The 25,856-nt window shown below is 41.2% G+C and overlaps 1 protein-coding gene across 3 annotated transcripts in view; it reads left to right on the forward strand.

Annotated features, from left to right (window-relative positions):
- C1H2orf76 (chromosome 1 C2orf76 homolog) overlaps positions 1-25,856 on the forward strand; it is a 65,654-nt gene that overhangs the window by 3,985 nt on the left and 35,813 nt on the right. For all 3 annotated transcript variants that reach the window (XM_063113717.1, XM_063113707.1, XM_063113726.1), the window contains exons 2-3: positions 23,776-23,845; positions 25,204-25,348. In XM_063113717.1, the coding sequence (XP_062969787.1) occupies positions 23,825-23,845; positions 25,204-25,348 (166 nt within the window). In that variant the 5' untranslated portion in view covers positions 23,776-23,824. The remainder of the gene's footprint in view (positions 1-23,775; positions 23,846-25,203; positions 25,349-25,856) is intronic.

Consider the following 25,856-nt stretch of genomic DNA (forward strand, 5'->3'; position numbering starts at 1 on the left):
TTCTGGGCGATATCATAATTCCATGTTTGATTTTATAAGAAACTGCCATGCTCTTTTCCAGGGTGGCTGTACCATTTTACATTCCCACCAGCAATGAATGAGAGATCCAGTTTCTACATATCCTTGCAAGCATTTGGTGTTATCACTATTTTTTGTTTTAGCCATTTTGATAGTTATATAATGATATCTCATTGTGGCTTTAATGTGCATCTCCCTAGTGGCTAATGAAGTTGAGTGTCTTTTCAAGTGCTTGTTTGCTGTCTGTATATCTTCTTCTGCAAAATGCTTTTTCATGTCTTCTGCCCATGTTCTCATTGTATTGTTTTTGCAGTGTTGATTTTTGAGAATTCTTCATATATTCTAGATACTAGTCCTATGTTGGATATGTGGTTTGCAAATATTTTCTCCCAATTTGTAGCTTGTCTTTTCATTCTCTTAACAGTCTTTCACAGAGCATAAGTTTTTGTTTTCATTTCAATGAAATCCAGTTCACTGTATTTTTTAATTTCCTTTGGGACTTGCTCTTTGGCTCAGGGCTTGTTTAGCAGTCTGCTGCTTAGTATCCAAGTGTTTGGAGATTTTCCTGATATGTTCTGTTTTTGATTTCTAATTTGATTCCATTGTGGCCAGAGAACATTCTATATTATTTCACTTCTTTAAATTCGTCATGGTTTTCTCTATGGCCCAGGATATGGTCATCTTGGTGTATATTTTGTGGGTACTTGAAAAGAGTATGCATTCCACTGTTGTTAGTGGAGTGTTCTATGAATGTTCATTACATCCTGTTGGGTTTATGGTGTTGTTGAGTTCTTCTATATCCTTGTTGGTTTTCTCCCTAGTTATTCTATCAATTGTTGAGAGAGGATGTTGAAATCTTCAACTATAATTATAGGTTGATCTATTTTTCCCTTCAGTTCTATCAGTTTTTGCTTTGTGCATTTAACAGCTTTGTTGTTTCCTATGTCTTATTGATGGAATAACCCTTTTATCATTATATAGTATCTCTCTGTGTCTGGTAAATTTTTTGCTTTAAAATAGCCACTCTTGTTTTATTTTTTTTAATTAAATTTTATACTTCACAGAATTAGCTATTAACCATTTTAAAGTGTACAGTTAATTCAGTGGCATTTAGTACATTCACAGTGTTGTGCAATCATCACTTCTATCTAGTTCCAGGGTATTTTTATCTCCCAAAAGGAAACCCTGTTTTCATTAACCAGTCACTTCCCATTGACTCCTCCCCTCAGCCCCTGACAACTACTAGTCTGCTTTCTGTCTCTGTGGATTTACCTACTCTGAAAGTTTACATAAAGAGAATCATAAAATGTGACCTTTTTATGTCTGGCTTCTTCCACTTAGCATAATGTTTTTGAGGTTCATCCATGCTGTAGCAGGTATTAGTATTTCAGTCCTTTTCTTGTGGCTAAATACTGTTTCCATTGTAAAGATTTATTGTGTGTTGTTTAAATGTTCATCAATTGATGGGCATTTGGGTTGTTTTCTCTTTTTGGCTATTGTGATTAGAGGGACAAGGCAGCTCTCTGGGGCCTCTTTTATAAGGGCTCTATTCCCATTCATGAAGGCTCTCCACACTCATGACCTAATTTCCTCCCTAAGGCCCCACTTCCTAATACTATTACACTGGTGATTAGGTTTCAAAATATGAATTTTGAGGGAACATAAACATTCAAATCATAGCACACTCTAACTTAACTAATTACATCTGCAATGACCCTATTTCCAAATAAGGTCACGTTCTGAGGTACTAGGGTTAGGACTTCCACTTATCTTTTTGGGGGGACACAATTCAACCCATGCAGCATTCATCTAAAAACCAGGAGTGGGCAAATCAGTTATAAATACATGATCCTTCCTCTCATGAGTTACATTCTTGTGGCGGTGGGGAGCAGAGAGCAAAGGAATAACCAATGGGATGAGCTCGTCAGGAAAGGCCCTTTTGAGGAGGTGACATTTAAGCTGAGAACAGAAGGATAAGGAAGATCCAGTTTTGGAAAAAGCAAGAATGCGTCAAGCTAATGAACAACCTGTGCAGGCAGGAAATAGCTCAAGGTATTTGAAGAACTGATTGAGGGCCAGTGTGACTTGTTGGGTGGTGACCAGACAAAGAGGTTGTCTGGGGCCAAATAATGCAGGGACTTGTTGGCCAGGATGAAGAATTAGCACTTTACTTTAGGGACTGTGCCTTTCCAGAATTTTAAGCAGGGGAGAGACATACTTGGATTTACATTTTCAGAAGATCACTCCTGCTGCTATTGCAGCATGAATTGAGGGGACCAGACTGGTAGTGGGAAGACCAACTTCTATTATTCCAAGAAAGAGACAGTGGTGACTTGGACTAGGGTGACAGTAATGGAGATGGGGAGAAATGGAGAAATTCAAGATACATTTTGAGGATAGAGCTGATAAGATTTGCTGATGGATTAGCTAGAGTAAGGGGAAAGAAGGAATCCTTTGCTAATGGCTTGAGGAACTGAGTGTATGGTTATATAATTACTGAGTTGGGGAAATCTGGGCTGGGGTGGGGGTCAGATTTAAACTGCCATGTTCAGTTTGGGATATGTTAAATGTTAGATGTCTGGCGAGATCCAAGTAGTGAAGTTAAGTGACCAATTCACTGTATGAGTGTTGAAATCAGGGCTGGTGATGTATTTTAGGGAGTGGTCAGCACAGATGACAATGAAAGCCATGGGTGGGAAATGAGAGTGTAGGGAGAAGAGGTGAGTCCTGAAGTCTCAGGGGCACTAACATTTTGAGGTCTCAGAGAGGAGAGGAGCCTGGAAAAGATCTAGAAAAGGAGCAGTACAGTCAGAGCAGCTGGAGAGAGTGGTACCTGGTAGCAGAAAAGAATGAGCAGGTTCTTCACCTGCGTCAAATGCTGCTGAGGAGTTGGGTAAGATCATCTTTCACTGACATCAAGATGATGTGAAAATAAGGACAGAGACATGTTCCTTGGATTTTACTACATGCTGTTTTAACTGAGGGGTAGGTGCAGTCTCATTTAGAATGGATTAAAGAGAGAGTAGAAGGTGAGGAATTGGTTAGATAGTTGTCTAACTTTATTATCCTGAACAGTACACACACCTACCCTCTGATGTGGGAGGAGACACTATCACTGTCTTCGAAGGCTATTGGCTATACAAACAATCTGTTGGCTACACAGAACAAAGACCAGCAGTTCCTCCACATGCAGCAGAAACTTGAGACTCATTTGTCTCCCACTAATAGTCACTACTCCTTTCCACAACTTATACTAGTAATTTTCCCTTGAGTATGCCACTCTGTCAGCCACTCTGGATAATCTGACTGATGGGGGCAGGGACTACATGGGTTCAGTTAGTCTCATACAGCATTTAATTGGGGCAACTCTGAACAGGATTCTATGCAGCAGGATGAGGCCAACCTGCAGTATTGACTTCAACCATGACCCCAGTGTCCTGATCCTAGCTTGCTGAACAAATTCCAGAAACCATCAGAGTTTGCCTTAAAAACCAGTTGGCTTTCTCATTAAGTTCCTCTACTGACCTTCCCACTTATTCCAAGGCATCAATCCAGGTATGGCAATATGTATAGTGATAGCACAGACTCCGTCTTATAGGCCCACAAAGAGGAAGTATAGGGCAATTCTGTCATCCACAGCAATCCTGGTATGTGAGGAGGGTGTTAAACAATAATGCCCTCCAAATTGAGAAGGTACTTTGAGACCAAAGAAGCAAGTGGGCAGGTCCATTCAGTATTCAGAAATATTTATTAATTGAGGTGACTTATAGACAAGAAAGCAGTGAAGAATCAGACATCAGCGATAAGAGCTCTCTCACTCTGCATGTTAAAAAATATTTATATAGCAAAATGCCCTGTTACTAAGAATAAATTCAAGGAAACATCTTAAGAAAAATAAGGTAATAACTTCATTTAGCAGGTGTCTTGTGATCCATGAGGTGGAGGTCTTGTGATGTCTGTGCTCAGACCACTGATACCACCTGCTGTAATAAATCATTTACTCCCTGAAGCCTCTATTCCCTTTACCTTTGTCGTAAGGTTAGGGTGTAAGTGGTCAGTGAGGCAAAGGAATGAGGCTGAGTAGGAGTCAGCATGGCAAGCAGGTCACCAAATGGCATTGGTTTTGTTTGCCCTTTAACACTGGCTGCTTACCTGAATGCCCTGTAAGTTAGGGTGGTGGTATTGATCACTTCTGCTACAGTCAGGGACAGGTTTCATACCACCTTTTTAACTGGATGACTCTCATTGTAGGGATATTACACATAGGGTGCTTATAAAATAATGAGTTAGTTAACCCTCCAGGAAGCTCCCTGAGTAACCAAGGGCAGACTTTGTGGAGAAATTGCCACGGTTACCTGAAGGCTTGCTGGTGGTATTTACTTTAACACTTACGGTCTCTTATGACCACCCCAAAGATGTGAATAACAGTGTTTTGGGGAACGGGGCAAGTTAATACTGACTTCCACAAAAAAGCACAACAGGCCTGGGGGTGCACATGGTGCACTGGAAAGAAAGTTCCTTTACAGTGGACAACTGGGCCCTGCATCATTTGGTGGGCACAGGTTGTCAGGGCCTTTTGGCCAGCTGGTAGGTGTTAGGGTTTTCACTTGAGTTCACATTGTTGCATTTAGCCCTTGTTTTTGGAGGGACTGCCTGAGGGCAGTCAGTCCAATCTGTCTAGTGTGTCTGTGCTACTAGCTGAGTGGCATAATGCCTGAGTGGTAGCTGTGAGGATGGGTGTTACCAAACCAAGAGAGTTCCATCATCTCTTGCCCAAATGACTAGGAAGTCTCTCACAACAGAGTTTGCAGTATTAAAGATTAGCATTTATTTGGATGGCCATTCAAAGGAACACAATGGCAGCCAAAGGGGCTTAAAGACCTTGTGCTCCTCGACTGCTTAAAATCACAAGCACTATAGAGCAAAATCATGAATGGGGGTCCTAGAAGGCATATGGGACTCTGATTGGTCAGTGGTGAGGTCAGCGTAATTATTTCTGGTCATGACTAAGGTCCTCCTTGGCTCCTTCGAGCTTAGAGGTGTATGAACTTCAAAGCAGGCTTGTAGTTAGGTGCAATCTGCAAAGACAAGTTGAGGAGTGGGGTTGTCTTAAGCCATACAGCATTTATCTAAGGAACAGGCATCCTGACCTTTAAATCAAGACTTAGCCTAAGGAAGTTTATGTTCAATCAACTCTACTCTTATTATTGACTGCATTTTTTTGCTACTCTTAGGTATCCAGCCCGTTCTGCTTTGATATTTCTTTTGAGATTTCCCCCTTCCCGCAGCTGAGGTCTGTTTTGTCTAGGGTTAAAGGAATAGCCAGGGGAAATCAGGGTCTGTCCCCCGGTTTCATGGATGGGGAAGACATCTGGAGGTGTTGACAGGTGCTTGTGTAGGAAGTGCAGGATCTGGGACAGATGTTTCTGATAGACTTGTTGGTAATGGGGATAATCTTATTCTCTGAACCATTTGGCAGGGGTTGGCAGATTCAGGCATAAGTTTAAGGTGCTTATTGCAGTGGAATATTATTCAGCCTTAAAAAAGAAGGGAATCCTGCCATTTGTGGCAACATAGATGAACCTGGAGGACATTATGCTAAGTGAAATAAGCCAGACACAAAGACAAATATTGTGTGATCTCACTTGTATGTGGAATCTAAAATAGTCAAACTCATAGAAGCAGAGGGTAGGATGGTGGTTGCCAGGTGTTAGGGAGGGGAACATGGGAAGATGTTGGTTAAAGTTCTGGAGACCTAATGTATTGCATGGTGATTATAGTTATTAATACTGTATTGCATACTTGAAATTTGCTGAAAGTGGATCTTAAGTATTCTCTCCATACACATACAAAAGGTAACATTGTGAGGTGATGAATATGTTACTTAACTTGATCGTGGTAATATATTCACAATGTATATGTATAGCAAAACATCTGTACACTTTGAATATATATAGTTTTTATTTGTCAATTATGCCTTAATAAAGCTGAAAAAAATTTAAGGTGCCACAGCAGTTTGGGAGAGCCTCTCCAGGATGTTTTGTTTTGTGAGGACTGCTCCAGTGGCAGTTCCGAAAGACAAGAGATCTTAAATGAATCATCCTCCCCACCCCTGCTTCCTGGGGTTTGAGTTGTTTTCTCCCTAGATGCTGAGGTTATTTCTCTCTCTCCACGTCGACAAATTTGTGTGTCCCATTCCAGTAGCTGTAACTTCACCTTTTTTCCTTAATCAACTTCTATTCCCTGAAGGGGATTTTTTGAAAACTCAGAGACCCATTATGTTTCCCACTTTGGCCCACAGTGTGCTCAAGGTTGTTATCCTTGTGATCTAGAACCATGTCAGTCCAGTAAGAGTCCAGGTGACTGAGCCAGAACTAAGCCCTCTTGGCTGGCTGCCACATGGGGGATGTACCAACCACGCTGGCCTGGGGTTCTGAAGGGGAGCAAAAGGAGCAGTATGCACAGGAATGTTCAAGGTGGAATCCCAGAATTTCAAGTTGGTCTATATAATTCTCCTCCCCCCAACACCCATCCTTCTGTCCTGATCGTCACCCAGGAAACTGCTGAGAGAGGATGATTCCTTTTCAGGGACAGCTGTGTTCAGTGAACAAACTGCCTTATTATGTTGTGTGGACAAGGAGGAGATGAGGGAGGTACAGCAAGAAAACTTTTTGAGTTGGATTTTTAGGAGGCTCTTCCAGTGCTCAATAAACCAGATGCCTGTGGATTGTAGGAAGGTATGGAATGCCTACTGAATATCTTGGCCTTTAGCTCATTGTTGAGAGAGTTAAAGGTGTGCTGTTGTCAGATTGTGAATAGTCCAGGAAACTGAACACATGGCACAGATTCATTTCAGTGGCATGACAGAAGTCTGTGATTGGACTATAACACCAACACTGTAACCTGAAAAATGTCAACAGGGTGAGGACTCCTGAGAGGAGGTCAAAGGCTGAATGTTGTCAATCTGCCAGGAGTGGGAGAGGCGACAGTCCTTGGGATGTGGCCTCCCTCACTGCAAGACTTAGGGTCAGCTTCTGGCTGGAGCCACATGTCTGGCATGCTGTGGTAACCTCTGCATCAGAAGCACAGTCCTTTGCTTTGTGCCCGTGGAGGATGACGGATGTATTGTTCTGCCCAGGACAAGGATAGATCCAGGCAGCGATGGTGGCAGTCTGGGCAGTGAGGGACTTATCAACAGCTAGAGTCTAGTCTGTCACATCAGAGAACAGCCCTTTCTGTGGACATCTGCCTGAGTCACCCAGATGGTTCAGTCAGCAGCTGTGGACTGTTTCCTCCATTTATAGCCCTAAAGAGAGCTGTCTTTCATCTGCTAGGCTGTGATTTTCGAAGAGGCAGACCAAACAGCTAGGCCTTTGGCAACAGACCAAGAGTGAGTAAAACTATAACAAGATTCATCTAGGGGGAATATTAGCCCGAGCTCTGGGAACGGCCTTGAATTCTACCCACTGAGTCAGGTGACCATGTCTGTTTTTCATTCTTCATGTCCAGAGCTGAGGCTGAACAGCTGCAGCAGCCCAGTGGATGCCACTGGGTTCCAGCTTTGGCAAACATCCTGTGCACAGGCCCAGGCATTTAGGGGAACCTTGGTGAATCGAGGGTCCTAATGAGGCAGTAGCTTCGCTTCAGGTGGTGGGGTGGGGAATAAAGATTTCCCTAAAGGGAAAATTGCCATGTTTTCACATCAAGCTGATATGCTGCTGAGGCCTGACCAACTGTGTTCTTGAATGTATCATTTCCATTTGGCAAGTGAATGTATTTGGTTCTTCCCATCTTGTTAGTCATTGAGTTCGAGTTGACTCACTCCAAAATGGGAATATTAGGCTGAAGTGTCACAAGACTCCTTGGGTCAGACATTCAGTTTCACGAGAGCTTGATAGCAAGCTAATAGCTGCTTGTCTAAAGGGGTGTACAAAGTAGCTGTGTCAGGGAGGTGAGGAATCTAAAAGCTCAAGGGGCACTTCTGGGTGGAGGCTGCCTCCCTTTGCTAGAGGCTCCAGTTGGCAAAATCATCAGCCACACAGACTGCTACTTCAGAGGGGTTATTAGAGTTGTGGGGCCCCAAAGGTAGAAAATGCAACTTGCTGGACAGCTTTCAGTGCAGCTGATTGGTTTGGGCACCATTCAGGATGTTGGTTTGTGGGTTAGTCAATATAAAGCATTAAGTAGAATGTCCAAGTGTGGATTATCTCAATCAGGGTTCATCCAGAGAAGCAAAACCAGTGGGGAAAAAAATATACACACACAAACACACATAAAACTCAGAAATTGGCTTACTCAGTTGCTGGGGCTGGCTAAGCAAGTGCGAAGTCTAGAGGGCAGGCCGGCTGTCAGGAAGGGCCAGTGAGCAGGCTGGACCCCACAGGCAGGAGCTGGAGCTTTTCATCTCAGGCAGCGGTCAGGAGGGGGACCAGCAAAAGGGAGAGCAGTGCAGTCCAGCTGCTGTTTGGAGCCTTGGCTCAGGGAAGGTCTGCATCCTCCTACAGGGCCTCGAACTGATTGAGTCAGGCCCACCCAGGATAATCTCCTGTTTGCTTAACTTAAAGTCAACTGACTCGAGACTTAATCACACTTGCAAAACTTCTTGCCAGCAGCACCTCGATGTGATTCAGTATTTGGGAGAAGGTGTGTGTATGCTGCAAAACGGCCACTGTCCAGCCTCAGGGACTATCCCTTGTAGCCCAGTGTAACATGAAATACGCTAGAAAGGGCATTCTGGAGTTGTAGTTTTGTCTGGCTGAGCTGACACATCACAAAGCCATTCCAGGCACATACTGTCTCTAACACCCGACATGGTCCTAGTCTTCCATTTCAGTGGTGGGAGGCTTAAGAGACAGCCATTTTTCCAAAAATGCCAAAGGGATTGGGCATTTTGAATCTACCCACATAGCCCTAAGAAACTTAACTTGGTGAGTAGCTCCTGAAATCAGTTGGCACAGGTGTGATCACAGTACAGTCAGGACTGTTGGGACTGAGGATTCTGATTTGACAACCAATAGGACATTATTTTATACAATGAAAACGTGGGACATCAGAGGGTAGGGGCAGCTTTAAATCCTGACCCATCCACTAGTGACAAATGACAGGGAGTTTGTCCTACTAGCATTTTTCCACCTGCAGCTCTTCCTGATTAGGAGAACCCCCTCTGTCACTATGGACAGGGAAGAACAAGAACCTGTGACATGTCACTTTCTACTGTACGTTCAGGTGTAGAAACAACCGTACATTGAATTGGCACAAAGGACCCCCTCCACTAGGTCATATTGGTTTCCCTGCCCCACTGTAAATCCTATCTGGGTTTCATTAGCTGAATCTGAGTACTTCCTTCCCCAGGGCTAGGTAGAATGGTGACTTGAGTGCCTGTATCCACAGAGCCATAAAAATTTGAGTCCCCTCCATGAAGTTCCCCAACATACTTGAATGGGTGCATAAGGCCTTCAGTCCCTCTTAGGAACAAGAATACTGTGACCCCCTCTAATCATCTTTCTCCTTAAAGCAGATGTCAGGGTAGAGGACAAGAGGAGAGAGGTTGGGGGCGTGGCAGGGAGAGTGGCTCTGCACCAGTAAGCAAGGCACATTTACTTTCAGTTTCAAGTGGCCTGGTGGCTACTCATGGCTCAACCTAATGAACTTTGTAGTCACCTAGAGATCTGTATTCTCAATTGCTGACATCATTTGTTTCAGCTTTGAGGAATCCTGTATTCAGTAGCTATAGCCACATTGCCTCTCATCTTGTGCTGTGGGACTTGCTGCCTCATTATCATAACATCCCCCCATCCTCCCAACCAGAGCAGAGTGGGCAACAACCAGAGCGCTGCTGGGCAGCTTGTTTCCATCCTACCATTTCCTGCTCACCCGCTAGACATTAATTAACCTTACTCCCCCATGCCCACTGCTTGGACAAGAACATTTGCTGCTGGATCTCAGGGAATCTTCTCATATCCCCTAAGCCCGTGGAACCCTTGTCTTTTTTGTTTGTTTGTTTCAGAAAGCCATGTCTCTGCCAGCATCCCATCCTTGTCACCAACAACTATTAAAACTGTGAAGGGTCTGAGATTTTATTCTACTTGCAAGCTGAAGAGTCTACCTGGTGGTTTACTGGATGTTGGCAGAAGACATGATATTCCTGGGTCAAAAACAAAGGACTGTATTTTTTGTGGTACAGCCAATAGCGTGAGCTTGTTAAAAACTTCAGACAGATTATTTAACAGAGTTTATTTGAGCTAAGAATGATTCATAAATTGGGCAGCATTCAGAAGACATTCAGAGAGCTTCACCCTAGCAGCATGAGCAACAAGATTTTGTAGGCCAAACACAGAAGCAAAGTAGAGAAATCACCTCATTGACTACAGTAGTTGTTTGCCTTATTTGGGTTATGATGTGATGAGGCATTTGCTTTATTTAGATGTGGTCCAATGGGATGTCCCTAGCTGTATAACCAGTTGGGTGGTTGGCTGTTTGTGCTTGGCTGAGGCTTGTAGTTTTTTTTTTTTTTGAGTCAGTTACATGAAATGTTTCCAACTTAAGTTCTGGTTTGTTTACAAAAGAGCTCTAGTTACAGAGACAACCTCAGGCTAATGCCCACCTTATTTGCTTTAGAAAAGCTTTATGTTTGTGTCAGTTTTTCTTGCCCCTAAATCCCACAGGGACAATGTGCCCTTGATGGACTGCATGTGGGTTTGTGCCATAGTTGTAGAACCCCGAGTTTAGGGCCACATCCTGATGCTGGCAGAAGACACGACACTCCTGGGTCAGAGGCAAAGGACTGTTGTAGCACAGCCAACAGCATGAGCATTATGTTTGTGTCAGTTCCTCTTGCCCCGTTAAGTCTCACATGGGAAATGCAGAGTGGCCCAGGTGGCTGCTGCACCTGCAATGGGTTTGTGTCAGAGCTGTAGAACCCCAAGTTGAGGTAATCCAAATTCTATATAAAAGGGTACAAGCAACCTTGTCCAACCTTACTCTGGAGGGAGACATCTTTATTTTATTGGATAGTAAACAAACCTGCCCTCTTTTCCAGTGGGAGATACTATCTCTGTCTTCCTCGGCTCTTTACTATACACACATCCTTGAAAAGACAGTTCAGAACAAAAGCAGTTGGCACCTCTGCTCAGAAGACATGCAGAAGTGTGAGAGACCCATGGAAAAATGTCTCCCAACACACACTGTAAGAATTAACATTCTCACTGATGATTGTAAATCAAGAAAAATAGAGTTTATATTTAGTATACTATTTAAAAAAGAAAGTGTGAAATATTCTTTCTAAATGGTTAAGTCTCTAAACCTTTGGAAAACTCAACTCCCTAGAATAGTTAGTTTGTGAGAGTCTTACATGCCTTGAGCAGAGAAAACAAATTATGGTTTTGTGTGTTTGCCCCAAATTGAAGGTCACAATGGCAGGTATGTGGAATTCTAGGTGCTGATTTGTTAGTGAATAGTGTACTCTAGGTGTGAACAACAATCAACGGTTTATTTATTTAGAGTTTGTTGACTCTTCCTCAGGAAAGGCCAGTAGCTAATGTCATCATGCAGTAAAGCAGCAACAGCATGGAAAAGCATGTGTACAGTTTTTAGATTGGCTAATATTAACTTTGTACCTGCTGTGTTACCTAAACCCCTAGATGTAGAAGATTTTATTTTTTTTAACCTATCTAAAAAATGGTTGCGGTAGAAGACTTAAAAATCATTCACAAATTAATATGCTGAAAATATCTTTCTCAGAAGTTTTACGTCAGTGAAATATGATTAAACTGATTTTTTAAAAATAATGGCACTTTGATTTGCATTATGCAGCTAAACCAAAAAAAAAAAAAAGCTGAGAAATTTTCAAATGTTTATTTAATCCTCACGTGGTTGCAATCTATAAATGTATACTTAGTTTCATATTTTAAAGATTATGCTTTTAAAAAAGTTTAAAACAAATTCTTTTACCTTTTTTTCCTTTTTATTATAATGACCAGATTTTGGTATTTCATTGTTACTGAGATCTATTTGTAGAATAAACTTTGTTCTTCATCTAAAAGTTAAAAAAATTATCCTTTTTAAGTAAGCCAGAATAGATTAAAATGGAATCAACATTTTACTTTTAATCATAGTCTTAAATTTGAATTGAGTATAATTTTTCATTCTTATGAACTTTAAATATAAATTTTATATAAAGTTATTGATTTGCCAAAGTTAACTTCTCTGTAAAAGGTGAGCATTTATCATTCACCTGCTAGCAGTATGCTAGGTGCTCAGTGTTTTTAATCAGGGTAATAAAAAGAATGTAGGGGGTAAAAAAGAAAGAATATAGGTCCCCCCCATGAAACATTTTTTTAAAAAATAAAATGACAAATTTGAATAATAGTTAGTAGTACTTAAGGATTATTTGCTCTAGAATCATTAAGGAGCAATTTCAGAATCATTCACATAATCAGTGATTTTCTTCTTAGTAGAACTCTACTCTGTACTTTTATACCTGGTCATCTCTGCCGGTTTAGTTTCCTCACAATAAAGAACAATAAACTGTATCTCACATCTTTTTATTGATTTGTTTTAAAAGGGAAGTGAGGGATTCTTTGCCCTGTAATACTGTTTCCTAAATCTAGAGGAAAATTAAGCACTTAGAATGACTAATATACATATATACATATTTTGTATGCGGTGTTAAAAGAAAAACTTTAGACAAATTTAGTAGAGTTTATCTGAGCAAGGAAACAAATCAGGCAGCACACTGAACCAGTAAATGTTCAGAGGCTCCACCCACCAAGTGGGCAGGACGCATTTATAAACAGAAAAAAGAAATGCCCTATAGAAATAGCCCCATTGATTACAGCCAGGCCTTTGCCTGATTTGGGCGTGTCTGAGCAGTTAGCAGCCTGTGATTGGCTGAAAGTTCTGCTGATATGATTGGCTGAGGCTCCTTATTTGTTACAAGAATATACTCTCAAATTAGGTTGCAGTTTGTTTACATAGGAGAGTACTTCAAAAAGCTCATGGAAAGATTTGCATTATGTTTAATTCTGTTTTCCCACAAACTCTTTTTTGTTTTGTTTTTGGCTGCTGGCCTGTACTGCCATAAACTTTTTGAAATATCCTTATATTAGATTACAGTTTGCTACATACGGAGGTAGCTTTAGGCCAACTTTAACAGTAGTAAGAACCTTACTTTTTAAAAACTTATGCCTTTTTCGTATGGGTAAGACAAGCTTAAAAGCAAACTTGATATTATGTTAAGCATGATTTTACAATACTTAAATTTAGGAAGTAGATATAACTGTATAAAATGTTTCAGTTTTTTAAAATGATTCACTCTAGGAGTCTTGGAAGCCTGTGTGTTGCTTAAAGGAAGGCCAGCTAGTATACTCTTGTGTCCAGTGGTTATAGAGTCTTCTCCATGTCAACTTCTCCGGGTGCTTGTGTGCTTTTCCTACACTTAAAGCTTCTAATAGCTCATTTTGGATTCCATTCTCTTATAAAAAGGTCAAAAGCAGGCTTTCTTCAAATACTGGAAGGCAGATATACTGGTTTCCTTGGTAATACAGTCAATCCTAATTATTTGGATTCTGTATTTGCAAATTCACCTATTCACTAAAGTTTATTTGTAACTGCCAAAGCAATATGCGAGGTACTTTCTTGTTGTCAGACTTGTGCAGAGCAGTGAAAAATCTGAGTCACCTAGCATGTTCCCAGCTGAGGTGGAACAGGCAGCACTCTGCCTCCTTGTTTCAGCTCTTGTATTGTAAAGTGTCCCGTTTGTGGTGTATTTAGTGCTGCATTTTTTGCATTTTTATGATTTTTGTTGGTGATTCTGCTGTATAAAATGATCCTCAAGTGTAGTGCTGAAGTGCTATCTAGTGTTCCTAAGTACAAGAAGGCTGTGATGTGCCTTATGGAGAAAATATGTGTATTAGATAAACTTGTTCAGGCATGAGCTACAGTGCTGTTAGCTGTTAGCTATAGAATTTGATGTTAGTGAATCAACAATATATATTAAATAAGGTGTCTTTAAACAGAAATACTCATGAAACAAGTTTATGTATTAATCTTTTGATGAAAATGTTGTGACCAGAGGCACATAAGAACCTAATCCTATATTTCCCATAGGAACAATGGTTCAGGATTTGCTAATTCAGAGTTTGCAGCCAACTTTATAGACTGTAACTACTGTGAATAGCCAGAATTTACGCAGTAACATGTTTTTATTTTTTTAAATTTTTTGAGCCGATAGAGATCAGTCTAAAGTTAACAGTCAAGTATTTTGTGAGTATGCGTGCTTTGTGCTTATCCCAATGCTAGGCTCTGAGCTTTTATGTGCTGTGCCTAGTTTTTTACCTCCAGAGCCTGCCCTGGCTGGTTTATAGTTCTTCAGATTGGAACTCTGCCATGGGAACAGGAGCCAGCTTGGGAAGGATGGAAGGTGGCAGGTTAGGGAGCCTGGCGTGCAGCTTGTCCTGGTTTTCCCTGATTGCTGAATTTCCACCACAGTCTCTGAGGACTGGAGGTTGAAGGCCCATCTCAGCTATAGGGGCTCAAAACTCCCAAGCCATGCTTCTGTTTTCACTGTGCTGGAGTCTGGGCCAGAAAAGTAGCCCTGGCCTATAAGGACAAGGGAACTCTGGTCCAGGAGGAGGGTGCTGGGCTGCTCTTGATGCACTGGTTACCATCCAGGGAACTGAGAGCTCCTTGTGAGGGAGTTTCTACACAGATTTTGTGTTTGTTTTGTTTATTTGTTTCTTTGCTTTTAAGAGTTTTATTTTACTTTGGTTATGGGTTTTTCTTCATTGTTCTGAACCAGCTGGGTAAGATAACAGCCAGAACAGGTTTTTTAAGACAGGGAAGTTTAAAGACCTACCTAAGCCCTAGGCACTCCTAATTTTCAAAGCCCTACCCTCTGTCATATAAAATGTATTCAAATATACCGATATTCCACATTTAATTTAACATTTATAATTATGAATAGAATTGAGTTGCTGTTGAAATATTATGTTTTGTGATATTTAATTAAATGTTGATTTTGATTTAAAAAAAATTTTTATATTCTGAAGCAGTAAGGTTTTTTCCCAGGTCTCAAACATTTTCCTGGGCTCTGTGTCTTCCGTGAGAATTGCTATGTCAGCATGTCTTTAGGAAAAGAAAGAATTCAGGCTTTCCTCAGCCCTGTAGCTGGTCATCGGTTCTGTGAACATTTATGGGGCCTCTGACGTGCATCATGCCACACAAATTGCTGGGCATCGAAAATAAACCACATGGCGTTCTTTCCCTCAAGGAGCTTGTGGCTAGACCTCTTAAACAGATGACTTCAATATGGAATGATCAGGTGCTGTGGCAGACAGAGGTGCTTATAGCTTAGTCTGGGGGAGAGGAGGAGCTGATCATCAAGGTGTCCTGTAGAAGATGGTCCCTGGGCCGCGTCCTGGAGGATGCCTATGTGCAAAGACAAAGAGGGTAAGGGATGGAAAGGGTTTGGAGAGAAGCCGGGCGTGAAAAGGTATGGCAGAGGCTTGGTGACAGTGTGATAGGTGTGGGGCGCTATGAGCTGTAACTGCTGTCATTGCAGCTAGAGGGATATGTGAAAGGTAGATCATATAGTGACAGATAACATCAGAGAGGCAAGGAGGCGATGAGCATGGGAGGCCTTTCGTGCCATCTTGGACAAGTTCAGACTCTTTCTAGGCATGTGATCTGCCTCTGGTGCCTACGACTGCTAAATGCTTTTTGGATTTATTTGGTATTCAATTTATATCAGTAGTTCAGTTAAGTTTCTAGCCCTCCCAGTCCTTTCCAGTATTTGGTAAGTTCTGTATTGTTTGTTTTTGTTCAGTGACCTCCTCCTGATAGTTTCCTTGTGGTGGTGTTTAACGTGTTCTTTCACATCCCATCATAGCTAATAAACTGGGCGTTAGATCTGGAGGCTTGATCCATTCACTAAGATGAAATTCAGGTGTTGTCAGCCCCTGACGTAGCCCCTGATTCTAAAGTTCCCTATCAGTCTTTTACCTGATGGTCTTAGCACCCCTTTATGATCATTGCCTACGTTTGTTATTTCATTTAAGGTTTTCAGAATGATGGTTTTTAGGAACTTTTTATTTTGAGACAATTATAGATTCACATGCAGTTGTAAGAAATAACACAGAGAGATCCTTTATGCCCTTCATCCAGTTTCCCCTGTGATAGCTTCAGTGGCTAGCAAGGCAGAATACACAGCTGCTAACTGCTTTTCAATTAGGGTATAATGCACTTCAGCGGCCTTCCAGAGCTGAGACCAGAATCCTACAGGTGTGCGGAATCAGTCTTGTCTCTGCCACTAACCCCATCCTAACCCCTCCTGGGTTATATGTACATCTAACTCAAAAGGCTTAGTGGGGTCGGTCACTTGTCATCAGCACCGCACTCTCCCGAGTGAGCCACGGGCCGGCCCATAGGGGTTGGTCACTTGTAAAGCTTATACTTGCTGTATTTCCCTTTTTGTAGCCCGATAAGCTTGTTCTACTTCCTCAGTCCAATCCCAGAGGGTTCCTTTCTTTGTTACTGCATATAGTCGGCATGCCATTTGGGCCCTATGGGGTACAAAAACTCTCCAACACCCCAAAAGTCCCCAGTATGTCTGTAGCTGAGCTACTGTTGTGGGTCGAGGATATGCCTGTATCTTATCTATAATAGCTTCTGGGAGGACTCTTGTCTTACCCAACCAGACCATTCCTAGGAATTTGACTGACAGCCCAGGTCCTTGCACTTTGGCTGTGTTCATGGCCCACCCATATTGTTCCAAATGACTTAGCAGTGTTGGAGCTGCCTGGGTTAAATCTGCAAGAGAATCAGAGGTTAGTAACACATCATCAGTGTAGTGAAACATTGTAACCATGCTGGGCCTAGTCCACTTGGCTAGGTCCCCAGCCACCAAACCATAACAGATGGTTGGGCTATGCAGATAACCTTGGGGCAATACTTGAAAGGTCCACTGTCTTCCTTCCCACGTGAAGGCGAACTGATCTTGGCTATCAGGCGAGATTGGAATAGAGAAAAAAGCATTTGCAAGGTCCAATACATAATGATATGTCCCCAGCTGAGTTGTCAGCTGATCAGTCAAGTCGTGAACTGAAGGCACAGCTGCATGCAAAGGAGGCACTCCTTTGTTCAGTTCTTGATAATCTACAGTCATTCTCCAGGTACCATCAGGCTTTTTCACTGGCCATACCAGAGCATTAAATGGGCTCTGAGCTGGGCAAATAATGCCAACTTTCTTTAATTTCAATATAGTGGCACTTATCTCTGCATGTCCTCCTGCTAGGTGATACTGCTTTACATTAACTACATGTCTTGGCTTGGGTAATACCTGTGGGTCATGTTTAGCATATCCTCGTAATACAGGCTTTACTGTCCATATTTGCAGCCAAAACTCCCCAACTGTTGTTTGCAGGTGCAAACCATAAAGTACATCCATACCCAAGATATATTCAGCTATGGGAGATATATATATGTACAGTATATACATGAGGGGGTAATCTTTCTATGCCCAATGGCAATGACACAGATTTAACCTCAGTAGTATGTCCTCCATAGCCATCTACACAAACTGTGGCCCCTGGAAACTTATCGGGATTGCCATATATCAGGCTACCTTCTGCACCTGTATCCACCAATGCCAAAACATGCTGCACATTTGTCCTTGACCAATATATTGCCAATTCAACATGAGGCCTCTGGTCCTCGCCTGCCCCCAAAGGACGAGTACCTTGGCCTGCTCCCTAATCAAAATGGAACAGTTCATCCATCCCCTCAGGAGCAACCAAAAAGTCCATTAAATCCACTGAGCATACCTTGCTACCTGTTTCCAGATGTTTGGTGAAAAGCTGTTCAGGGCATAATTGCTGCCACAAAGCAAATAGGACTGCATTTGGCTGCTGGTCAGTTTTCTTTTTGTCAACCCCTGCTGCAAGCAGGTCAAGCCACATCTGCTTATGGCTAGTCTTGCTTGGTCCCTTTGGGGTAAAATCTCGAGCATTTCTTGAGGGTTTGGTCTTATCTACATTTTGGACCCCTTTTGCTTGTCTACCTTCCTCTACTTGACCCAAGCTGGCTATCATGGTCGTTACCTCACGTATAGGACCAGTGTATGGGGCCAGTATGGCCACCAGTGACCCAAAGAATGTTGATGGGGCATTTTGCAGCACTATGTCTCTCATGTTGCTTGTAAAATTTTCATTGTCTGGGCCATGAGTGTTCACATTAAACATTGACTGCCGCATCCCTAGCTCTCGAATGATTTGGACCAACTCCACATACATTTGCCATTTACTAACAATCTCGGGCAGTTCTCCAACATTTGCCCACACAGTTTGGGCAGCTGTATTTACCTAGTCCCGGCAGCTATATTCACCCAGTCCATCAAGGAGTGATTACCTTGCCTTTGTGCATATCTGCGGCTATTCTGCAACCACTGCCTCAGCGATGGGTGTATGGTAATGGAATGCCAGCATGTTTTGGCATTGAATGCCAACTTCTCCATCTCCTCACCAGAACATACCACACTACCCACCCCTAGGTCCCATAACCATAACAGCCAAGCAGCCAGGGTCTCCCCATGTTTCTGCCTGAACTGTCTCCCCAAGTCAACCAGTTCAGCCTGGGTATACGGGACGTACGTAGTGAGCTGGGTCACCTGTGGATCGCCCACTGGTTGTCCGTCTGGTCCCATAGGCTGCTTGTGCTTCATTTTCTGATGCACAACAGGTTGTGCCTGGAGATGCATGGTTTCCCCCAATTCACCACTGGGTTGGTTGTCTTCCCTGGTGTGAGAGGCAGGAGTGGCCGGTTGCTGCATGTCATCCTCCAGGATAATCATCCTTGCTTCCAACAACTCTGCTTTCTGCTGCAAATCTCGATCAGTTTGCAACGTAGTGAGCAGCAGCCAGGCTCTGGTCAACAGAAAAGTGGCCACCAGGCACCACAAGTTCAAGGACAGCCACATTTCCTCCCCCTCCCAAGGGGTTTTCCATTCTAGTGCCTGGTCTATGCTGCCTTGCAATACAGTGTGCAGCAAACAGATCCCAGTCAACAGGAAGGCGGCCACAGGGCACAGCATATTCAAAAGTAGCCACATTTCCTCCTTCTTCCAAGGGCTTTTGGCTCCTGTACCTGCTCAGAATCCTGTCTCAGACTATGCCAATTGTTGTGCTCTTTTACCTGCCCGTAATCCTGTTGACTGGACCAATCATCAAGCTAGGGCTGGGTCCAGAGCTCACAGACCCCTCAAGCCCATTCCAGATTGGGTCACAAACCCTTCACACACCAGGCTGGGTCACCAGACCCCTCACACGAAGATCTATGAGCTAGGTAACTGGCAAACAGGTACTTGGAGCCACAGGTTCAAGAGCATGGCTGCGTGGGCAGACACCTGAGGCAGATGCCAGCCAAACCGTGGCGCTGCGCATGTGCACTAACTCCACCCCCCCCAATTTGCTTACAAAGAATGTGCGGCACCAGCCCCAACTGTACCTAAGGTGAGGGGGCCCGATTATATTATTCTATTTTCCCAACGTGTCAACCTAAGTTTTCATTTCTCTGGCATAAATGCCCAAGAATGTGGTTACTGAGTCATATGATAAGCACATTTAGTCCTGTAAGAACTGCTACATTCTGGGCCGAGCCTGTGGCGCACTCGGGAGGGTGCGGCGCTGGGAGCGTCGCGGTGCACTCACTGGCTGAGTGCCGGTCACGAAAAAGAAAAAAAAGAACTGCTACATTCTTTTCCAGAGTGGCTATACCATTTTACATTCCCACCAACAATGAATGAGAGATCTAATTTTTTCACATCCTCACCCAAATTTGGGGTTATCACTATGTTTTATTTTAGCCATTCTGACAGGTATAGTAGTGATGGTTTTTAAATTCTATCATTCTTTCAATACTTTTTAGCTGTAATTCTTCTATAAAGGAGAACTTTTCTTCATCAGCTATTTGATAACCCTGAAATACAGTCTGTTCAAGAAAGGAAAGATGAAGTATTTGATATTTTTCTCATTTCTGCCCTTTCTCCCCTTTCATTAGCTAATTTTCAGAAAAACAAATCAGTGCCCTGTTAGCCTCCAGAATGACTCATTAGCTTTTTAAAAAAGTATCCTTATGCACTCATGGATTTAAAAAATATTTGATGTGATTACCCTCTCAGGGAGAATTATTGGAAGAGAAATTGGCACATGAAAGGGTGGGCGGGGCCTGGCTGGTTAGTTCAGTTGGTTAGAGGATGGTGTTGGAACACCAAGGTCAAGCGTTCGGATCCCTGTACCAGCCAGCCCCCCCCCACCAAAAAAAAAAAAAAAAAGGGTAGGCAAATTAAAAATTTTGATGTGGATTGCCCCACTCACTTCCAGAAAGGCTGTACCATTTTATGTTCTTACCAATACTATACACAAATATTTCTCCATATCCTTGCCGACATTGATTTGGCCAGTTTTTTATTTTTATTTTTTAATTTTACCAGTTTGATGGTAAAATTGATATTGCAGTTCTTTAGTTAGAAATGAAGTTGATCTTTTCAAATTATTGACTTTTAAAAGAAAATTTAGCAAAAAATTAAGTAAATAAAATAAAATAAAATTTAGCTAATTGCCTGTTAATTACCTTTACTCATGTTTCCATTAGGATATTGGTCTTTTCTCACATTTTTATGTTGTTCCACCTGTCAACCTTTTCCTTGATGGTTGCTGCTTTCTATTTGCTCAGAGCCTTTCCTACTTTAAGATTATAAAAATAAGCACCTATTTTTCTGGTGCCTCCCCACAATTTTACAGTGAAATTTAAGTATTTGTTCCATGAACAGTTTATTTTTGTATAAGGAGTGAGCTAAGAATCCAGCATTACTTTCTCCCTAATGTCTGACCAGTTTTCCCATTGCCATTTATTAAATACACTCTCTTCCCCACTAATTTGAAATGCCACTTTTATCTTATACTAAATTCTCCGTAATCTTGAGTCTGTTTCTGAGTTTCTATTATCTTCCACTGATTTATCCATCTATTCCTGGCTCCAGTATCACAGTTTACATTACTACAGCTTGATTTTTCATTAAAATTTTTGTTATTGGATTTTGTAAAATTATGAAAGGAAAGTATACAAATTTACTCATGCATGACTATTGTTTTATAATGTGTTTTAATAATTGATGTCATGGGCCTCTTTTCTTTTTCTTCTTTTATGACTTTGCTGATGAAACTCACAAATTCTTCCAGATGGATTTCAGAAATATTTGTGTCAAGTTCTCCAAACGGTTCTTTTATGTTTTGATTGGGATTTTATTCAATTTATAGATTAATCTAGGGAAAATTGATTTCTTTACAACTTTGAACCTTTGTAGTTAAGAACATGGTCTGCCATTTATTTAAATCTTTTTTTTATGTTCTTGAATATTGTTTGTTAATTTATCCCTAAATTTATTGTTGTTGATTTTTCTGTCCTTGCAAATGTCTCTTAAACTTCATCAGATTCATTTTTTAAGTAGGTCAAACCTTCTGGGAAAAATGTTGGATTTTATGATCTGTAATATTAGCATTCTAAGCTGCCTCTTCATTGTATCAGCCTCCCTAAACTAATAAGCTGTATTTCTCAGAATCCTTAAGGCAAATTAAATAATGGTTTCCTTTTGACTGTAGTTGTTGTTTAATTACTGAGTATAAACTACAAAAAATATTGAGGAACATAATATACTGTTGACCAAAATTAGATATTAATGCAAGTTTGGAGTTTTATTTATTTAGGTATTTTGGGGGCAGCTGGCTGGGACTGGGATCCGAGCCCTTGACTTTGGTGTTATGTTTGCGCTCAAATTTGAAGTTTTAAATTGAAAACTTTAACTGTGTAAGTACAGCATCTGGCAGCTTTTTATTGAGTGATAAAAACAAACCTACAATTATAAAACAGTTTCATAAGGCTTATGTAGTGGGATGAATTGTGTCCCCCCAAAACTCATTGAAGCTTGAATTGTGTCCCCGAAGTTTTATGTATTAGAAACTTGGCCCCCGCTGTGACTGTTAAGAGGGTGGGAAATCCTATTACGGTAATTGAAAGGTGGAGCCTTGAAGAGGTGATTGGATTGTAGGACCATGCCTAGTGAATGGATTAAAAATGGTGGTCAAGGGTGTGGTTCTGAGGGCTTTAAAAGAAGAGGAGAGTCTCTCTCTGCTCTCTCTGCTTCCACCATCTTGCATGTGAGACCCCTGGGTCACTGTCGCCACCACCAGATGGACTTTGGACTTCCCAGCCTCAGAAACTATAAGCAGTAAATGTCGTTTTTCTTTATAAATCACCCAGTTTCAGGTATTTTGTTATAAGCAACGTAAGTGGACTAATACAGCTTACATGTGCCAGCCTGCCTGGTCTTCTTGGTGGCACCATTTATATGATTCATTTCATTGCATCTGGGAATTTACTATCTTTATCTGCTGCTTATACGAGTTATCTTTATGCCTAAACCTATTTAGTCCTAGGTAGAATAATAATGATAAAAGCAGCTACTTTTTATTGAGATCCGCCTATGTACCAGGTACTGTCTTAAGTGTTTAACATGTTAATTTCTTAAAAATGCGTAGTACAACTTTTTAAGGATTTTTTTTTTTTTTTTTGGCTGCTGGCTGGTACAGGGATCTGAACTCTTGACCTTGGCATCATAACACTGTGCTCTAACCGACTGAGCTAACTAGTTGGTTAACAACTTTTTAAAGAATTGTCCTCATTTTACGTTTCAGATAGTTGTGGCTAAGAGGTAGAGTTGATATTTAAGCAAAATCTGTCCAGCTCTAAGCTCTTTGGGGCCTCGGACTGAATTATAGGGCTTCCCAGCATTTGTGGGTGTGGATGTATCCATCTTGGTGTGTTTGAAGGACTTTTTTGTTGTTTTGGGAAGGAAGTGAGAGGAGGGAGACGTGGTCATAGCTTTAACAAGTCTGTTAACACTGCTTCTAAAATAACAGAAAGCTTTTATAATATCACTTTCTTAAGAGCTATTCTTTTTATGTACCTCGATATATTTACAATTTTAATTTTACAGATGTTTACTGAACTGCTATTATTTGTTAAATTCTAAGATCAGATTTTCTGGGTAGCATCGTAAACCAGATGTAAAAAGAAATTAATTACAAACAGTATGCTAATTATAACTCCAAATTATTTTTATGTATTAAAACAGCTGGACCCTTTGCTTCTCACACACAATATACTGTTTATTCTCTCAAACTTAGTAAAATAGTTGTATGAGCATGCTATGGTTCAGAGAGAGTTGTCAGGCCAAATTAATATGACGTGTTTATGTATATTTTGAAATATTTCAGACATACTAAAAGGCATGAATAATAATAATAATAATAATAATATCCATATACCTAACATCCTGTTTATGACATAAAATGCTACCAGTATAATTGAATCCCCTGTGTACCTTCCCTCAATTGCATAATTCTTCCTCTGCCTTAGAGATAACAATTATCTCCTTTTAAATGTAATAAAAAATTATGTTTATGAACTTCGTATAAATGGTAGTATACTCTGATTCTTCTGCAACTTGCTTTTGTTCAATCAGCGTAATATTTCAGAGACTCATCCATAATGAGATATGTAGTTCTAGTCCACTCATTTTTACTGCTTATAATGTTCCATTGTATGAGTATGCCATCATTTACTTATCCATTTTCCTGTCAATGGACAGTTAGTTGTTTCCAGTTTTTGCAAATAACAAACCATGCTTATATTAATGTTCTTTTGCAGTTCTCCTTGTGCATATACATGAGAGATTCCCTAGTGTACCTACCTATGAATGAAATTGTTGGATCTGAAGGTATGTATATCCTCAGCTTTACTAAATATTATCTCCAAAAGTAGCGCCCTTTGGGTGCCCACCTTCACTGATTAGGTTCTTATTGTTCTGTACCCTTGCCAACACTAGGTATTGTCAGACTTTAATTTGTTAGTTTAATAAGTGATATATCTCATTGTTATTTTGAATTTTCCTGATTATTAGTGAGGTTGAATATCTTTTCTTCCATTTTCTAGTATTACAGGTATTTTTTCTTAATACTTAGCACTTATTGTATGTTATGGTTGAGAGTTACATGCAAAGTTGAAAGTAGCATGAAGTAGTTACTACTTGATAGAACTATACCATGCTTTTATCTTTAAAACATTGGCAACTTTGCATATTGTTTTTGATGAAATAATTTGGGGTTTTTTCTAATACTACCATCATGCTGCATAATGACGTGTTAGTCAGTGATGGGCTGTGTATACAGCAGTGGTCCCATGAAATTATAATGGCTATACATATAGCCTAGGTGTGTAGTAGGCTATACCAACTAGGTGTGTGTAGGTACCTACGATGTTTGCACAATGATGAGATCACTTGATGATGCATTTCTTAGAACGTATCTTGATCGTTAAGTGATGCATACTGTAGATTAGAGAGTGTAGACTTTGGAATTAAATTGATGCTTGAATCTTGGCTCCATTATTTACCAGCTTTATGACCTTGGGCAATTTATGCAGTCTCTCTGGGGCTATTTCCTCATCTTTAAAATAAGCATAATACCTCATGGTTTGGTGAAGGAATTAAATGAGATGACATTAACACCAGACACATAGGACTAGTACATAGTTGTAGGATGAAATGTATATACTCCACTTTAATAATGCAAAATTTGGGTCTAACACCATGGCGTACAATTAAATCAGTCCAGAAATTTGGCAGCATTCCTAAGACTGAAATGCTGTCTGTTGACAGTTGAGTCTAATGCAAATGTACTTACATGTGAGGGCCAGTCGGGGAGCCCATTGGCATGGATGATCCAAAGCAGTTGTGTGTCTGCCATGTATCTGTGTTTGGCCACCCTGTATACATGTGCACACACCCCTATCTGTGTCACTTCTGTTTATCTTCTGTGCCCTGTCATTTTTTTGCCAGTCAGAGCATCTTTGACTGTGATAGAGCTGTCCAGGAACACAGGGGATCGGTGGGAGTAACCTTGGGAGCCTTCTGGGTGCCCAGGAATCTGGCTTCCATTTGGGGACTCTGTTAGTAACCATACGGCATGGAAGAGATGGGCTGGGTGCCAGAAAGCGGAAGGTAGGAATGCAGGCTAGTGGCTTGTAGATAGTTGTGAGTGGGTTTCATTTAGAGTCTTCTCATGTTTCTTGCTGCAGGAATTTCCTCACATGGCCGCTGAAGAAGTGACCATTACAGTTCGCCTCATTCGTTCATTTGAGCATCGCAATTTCAAACCCGTAGTGTATCATGGAGTTAATTTGGATCAAACCGTAAAGGAATTTATAGGATTTCTAAAGCAAGGTATGAGACGTTATACTCATTTTGTTTTGTTAAGTATTAAAAAAAAAATAGTTGACTATGGCATTAATAATAATCTTTAAAAACACAAAAGTTCTTTGAAAGATGCTAATCTAGGTGCTAAACCAGTGCTAGGCTAGCTCCTCGGCATCTGCAGAAGTGCCTCCCCCAAGGGAGTGTGCTCTCATCAGGGTTTGCTACCATCATGCTTGGCTTCTGCTGCTGCTTTTCTTTTTTTTTAATTAAAATATAAAAAGTAAGGTCTAGGTTTGCTTGTAGTGGGCTTATGTATTTGGAGGTTGATTAACAAGGGAGTGTAGTGTAGCTAATTGTATTGCCCAGCTGAGCATATAGGGTGCTTCCTGGGGAGTGTGGCAGGAAGGTAGCAGAGACCCATACAGCCAGGAAACCATTGTGGTCACAGAAGCAACCACCAGACTAATGGTGCTGGTTTATCATTTTGAACTTAAAGGAGGCATGAAGTTAGTCTTCGTTTTGATAAGACCTTGAC

Source organism: Cynocephalus volans, chromosome 1 (assembly GCF_027409185.1).
Source record: "Cynocephalus volans isolate mCynVol1 chromosome 1, mCynVol1.pri, whole genome shotgun sequence".
In the NCBI taxonomy this organism is placed as follows: Eukaryota; Metazoa; Chordata; class Mammalia; order Dermoptera; family Cynocephalidae; genus Cynocephalus; species Cynocephalus volans.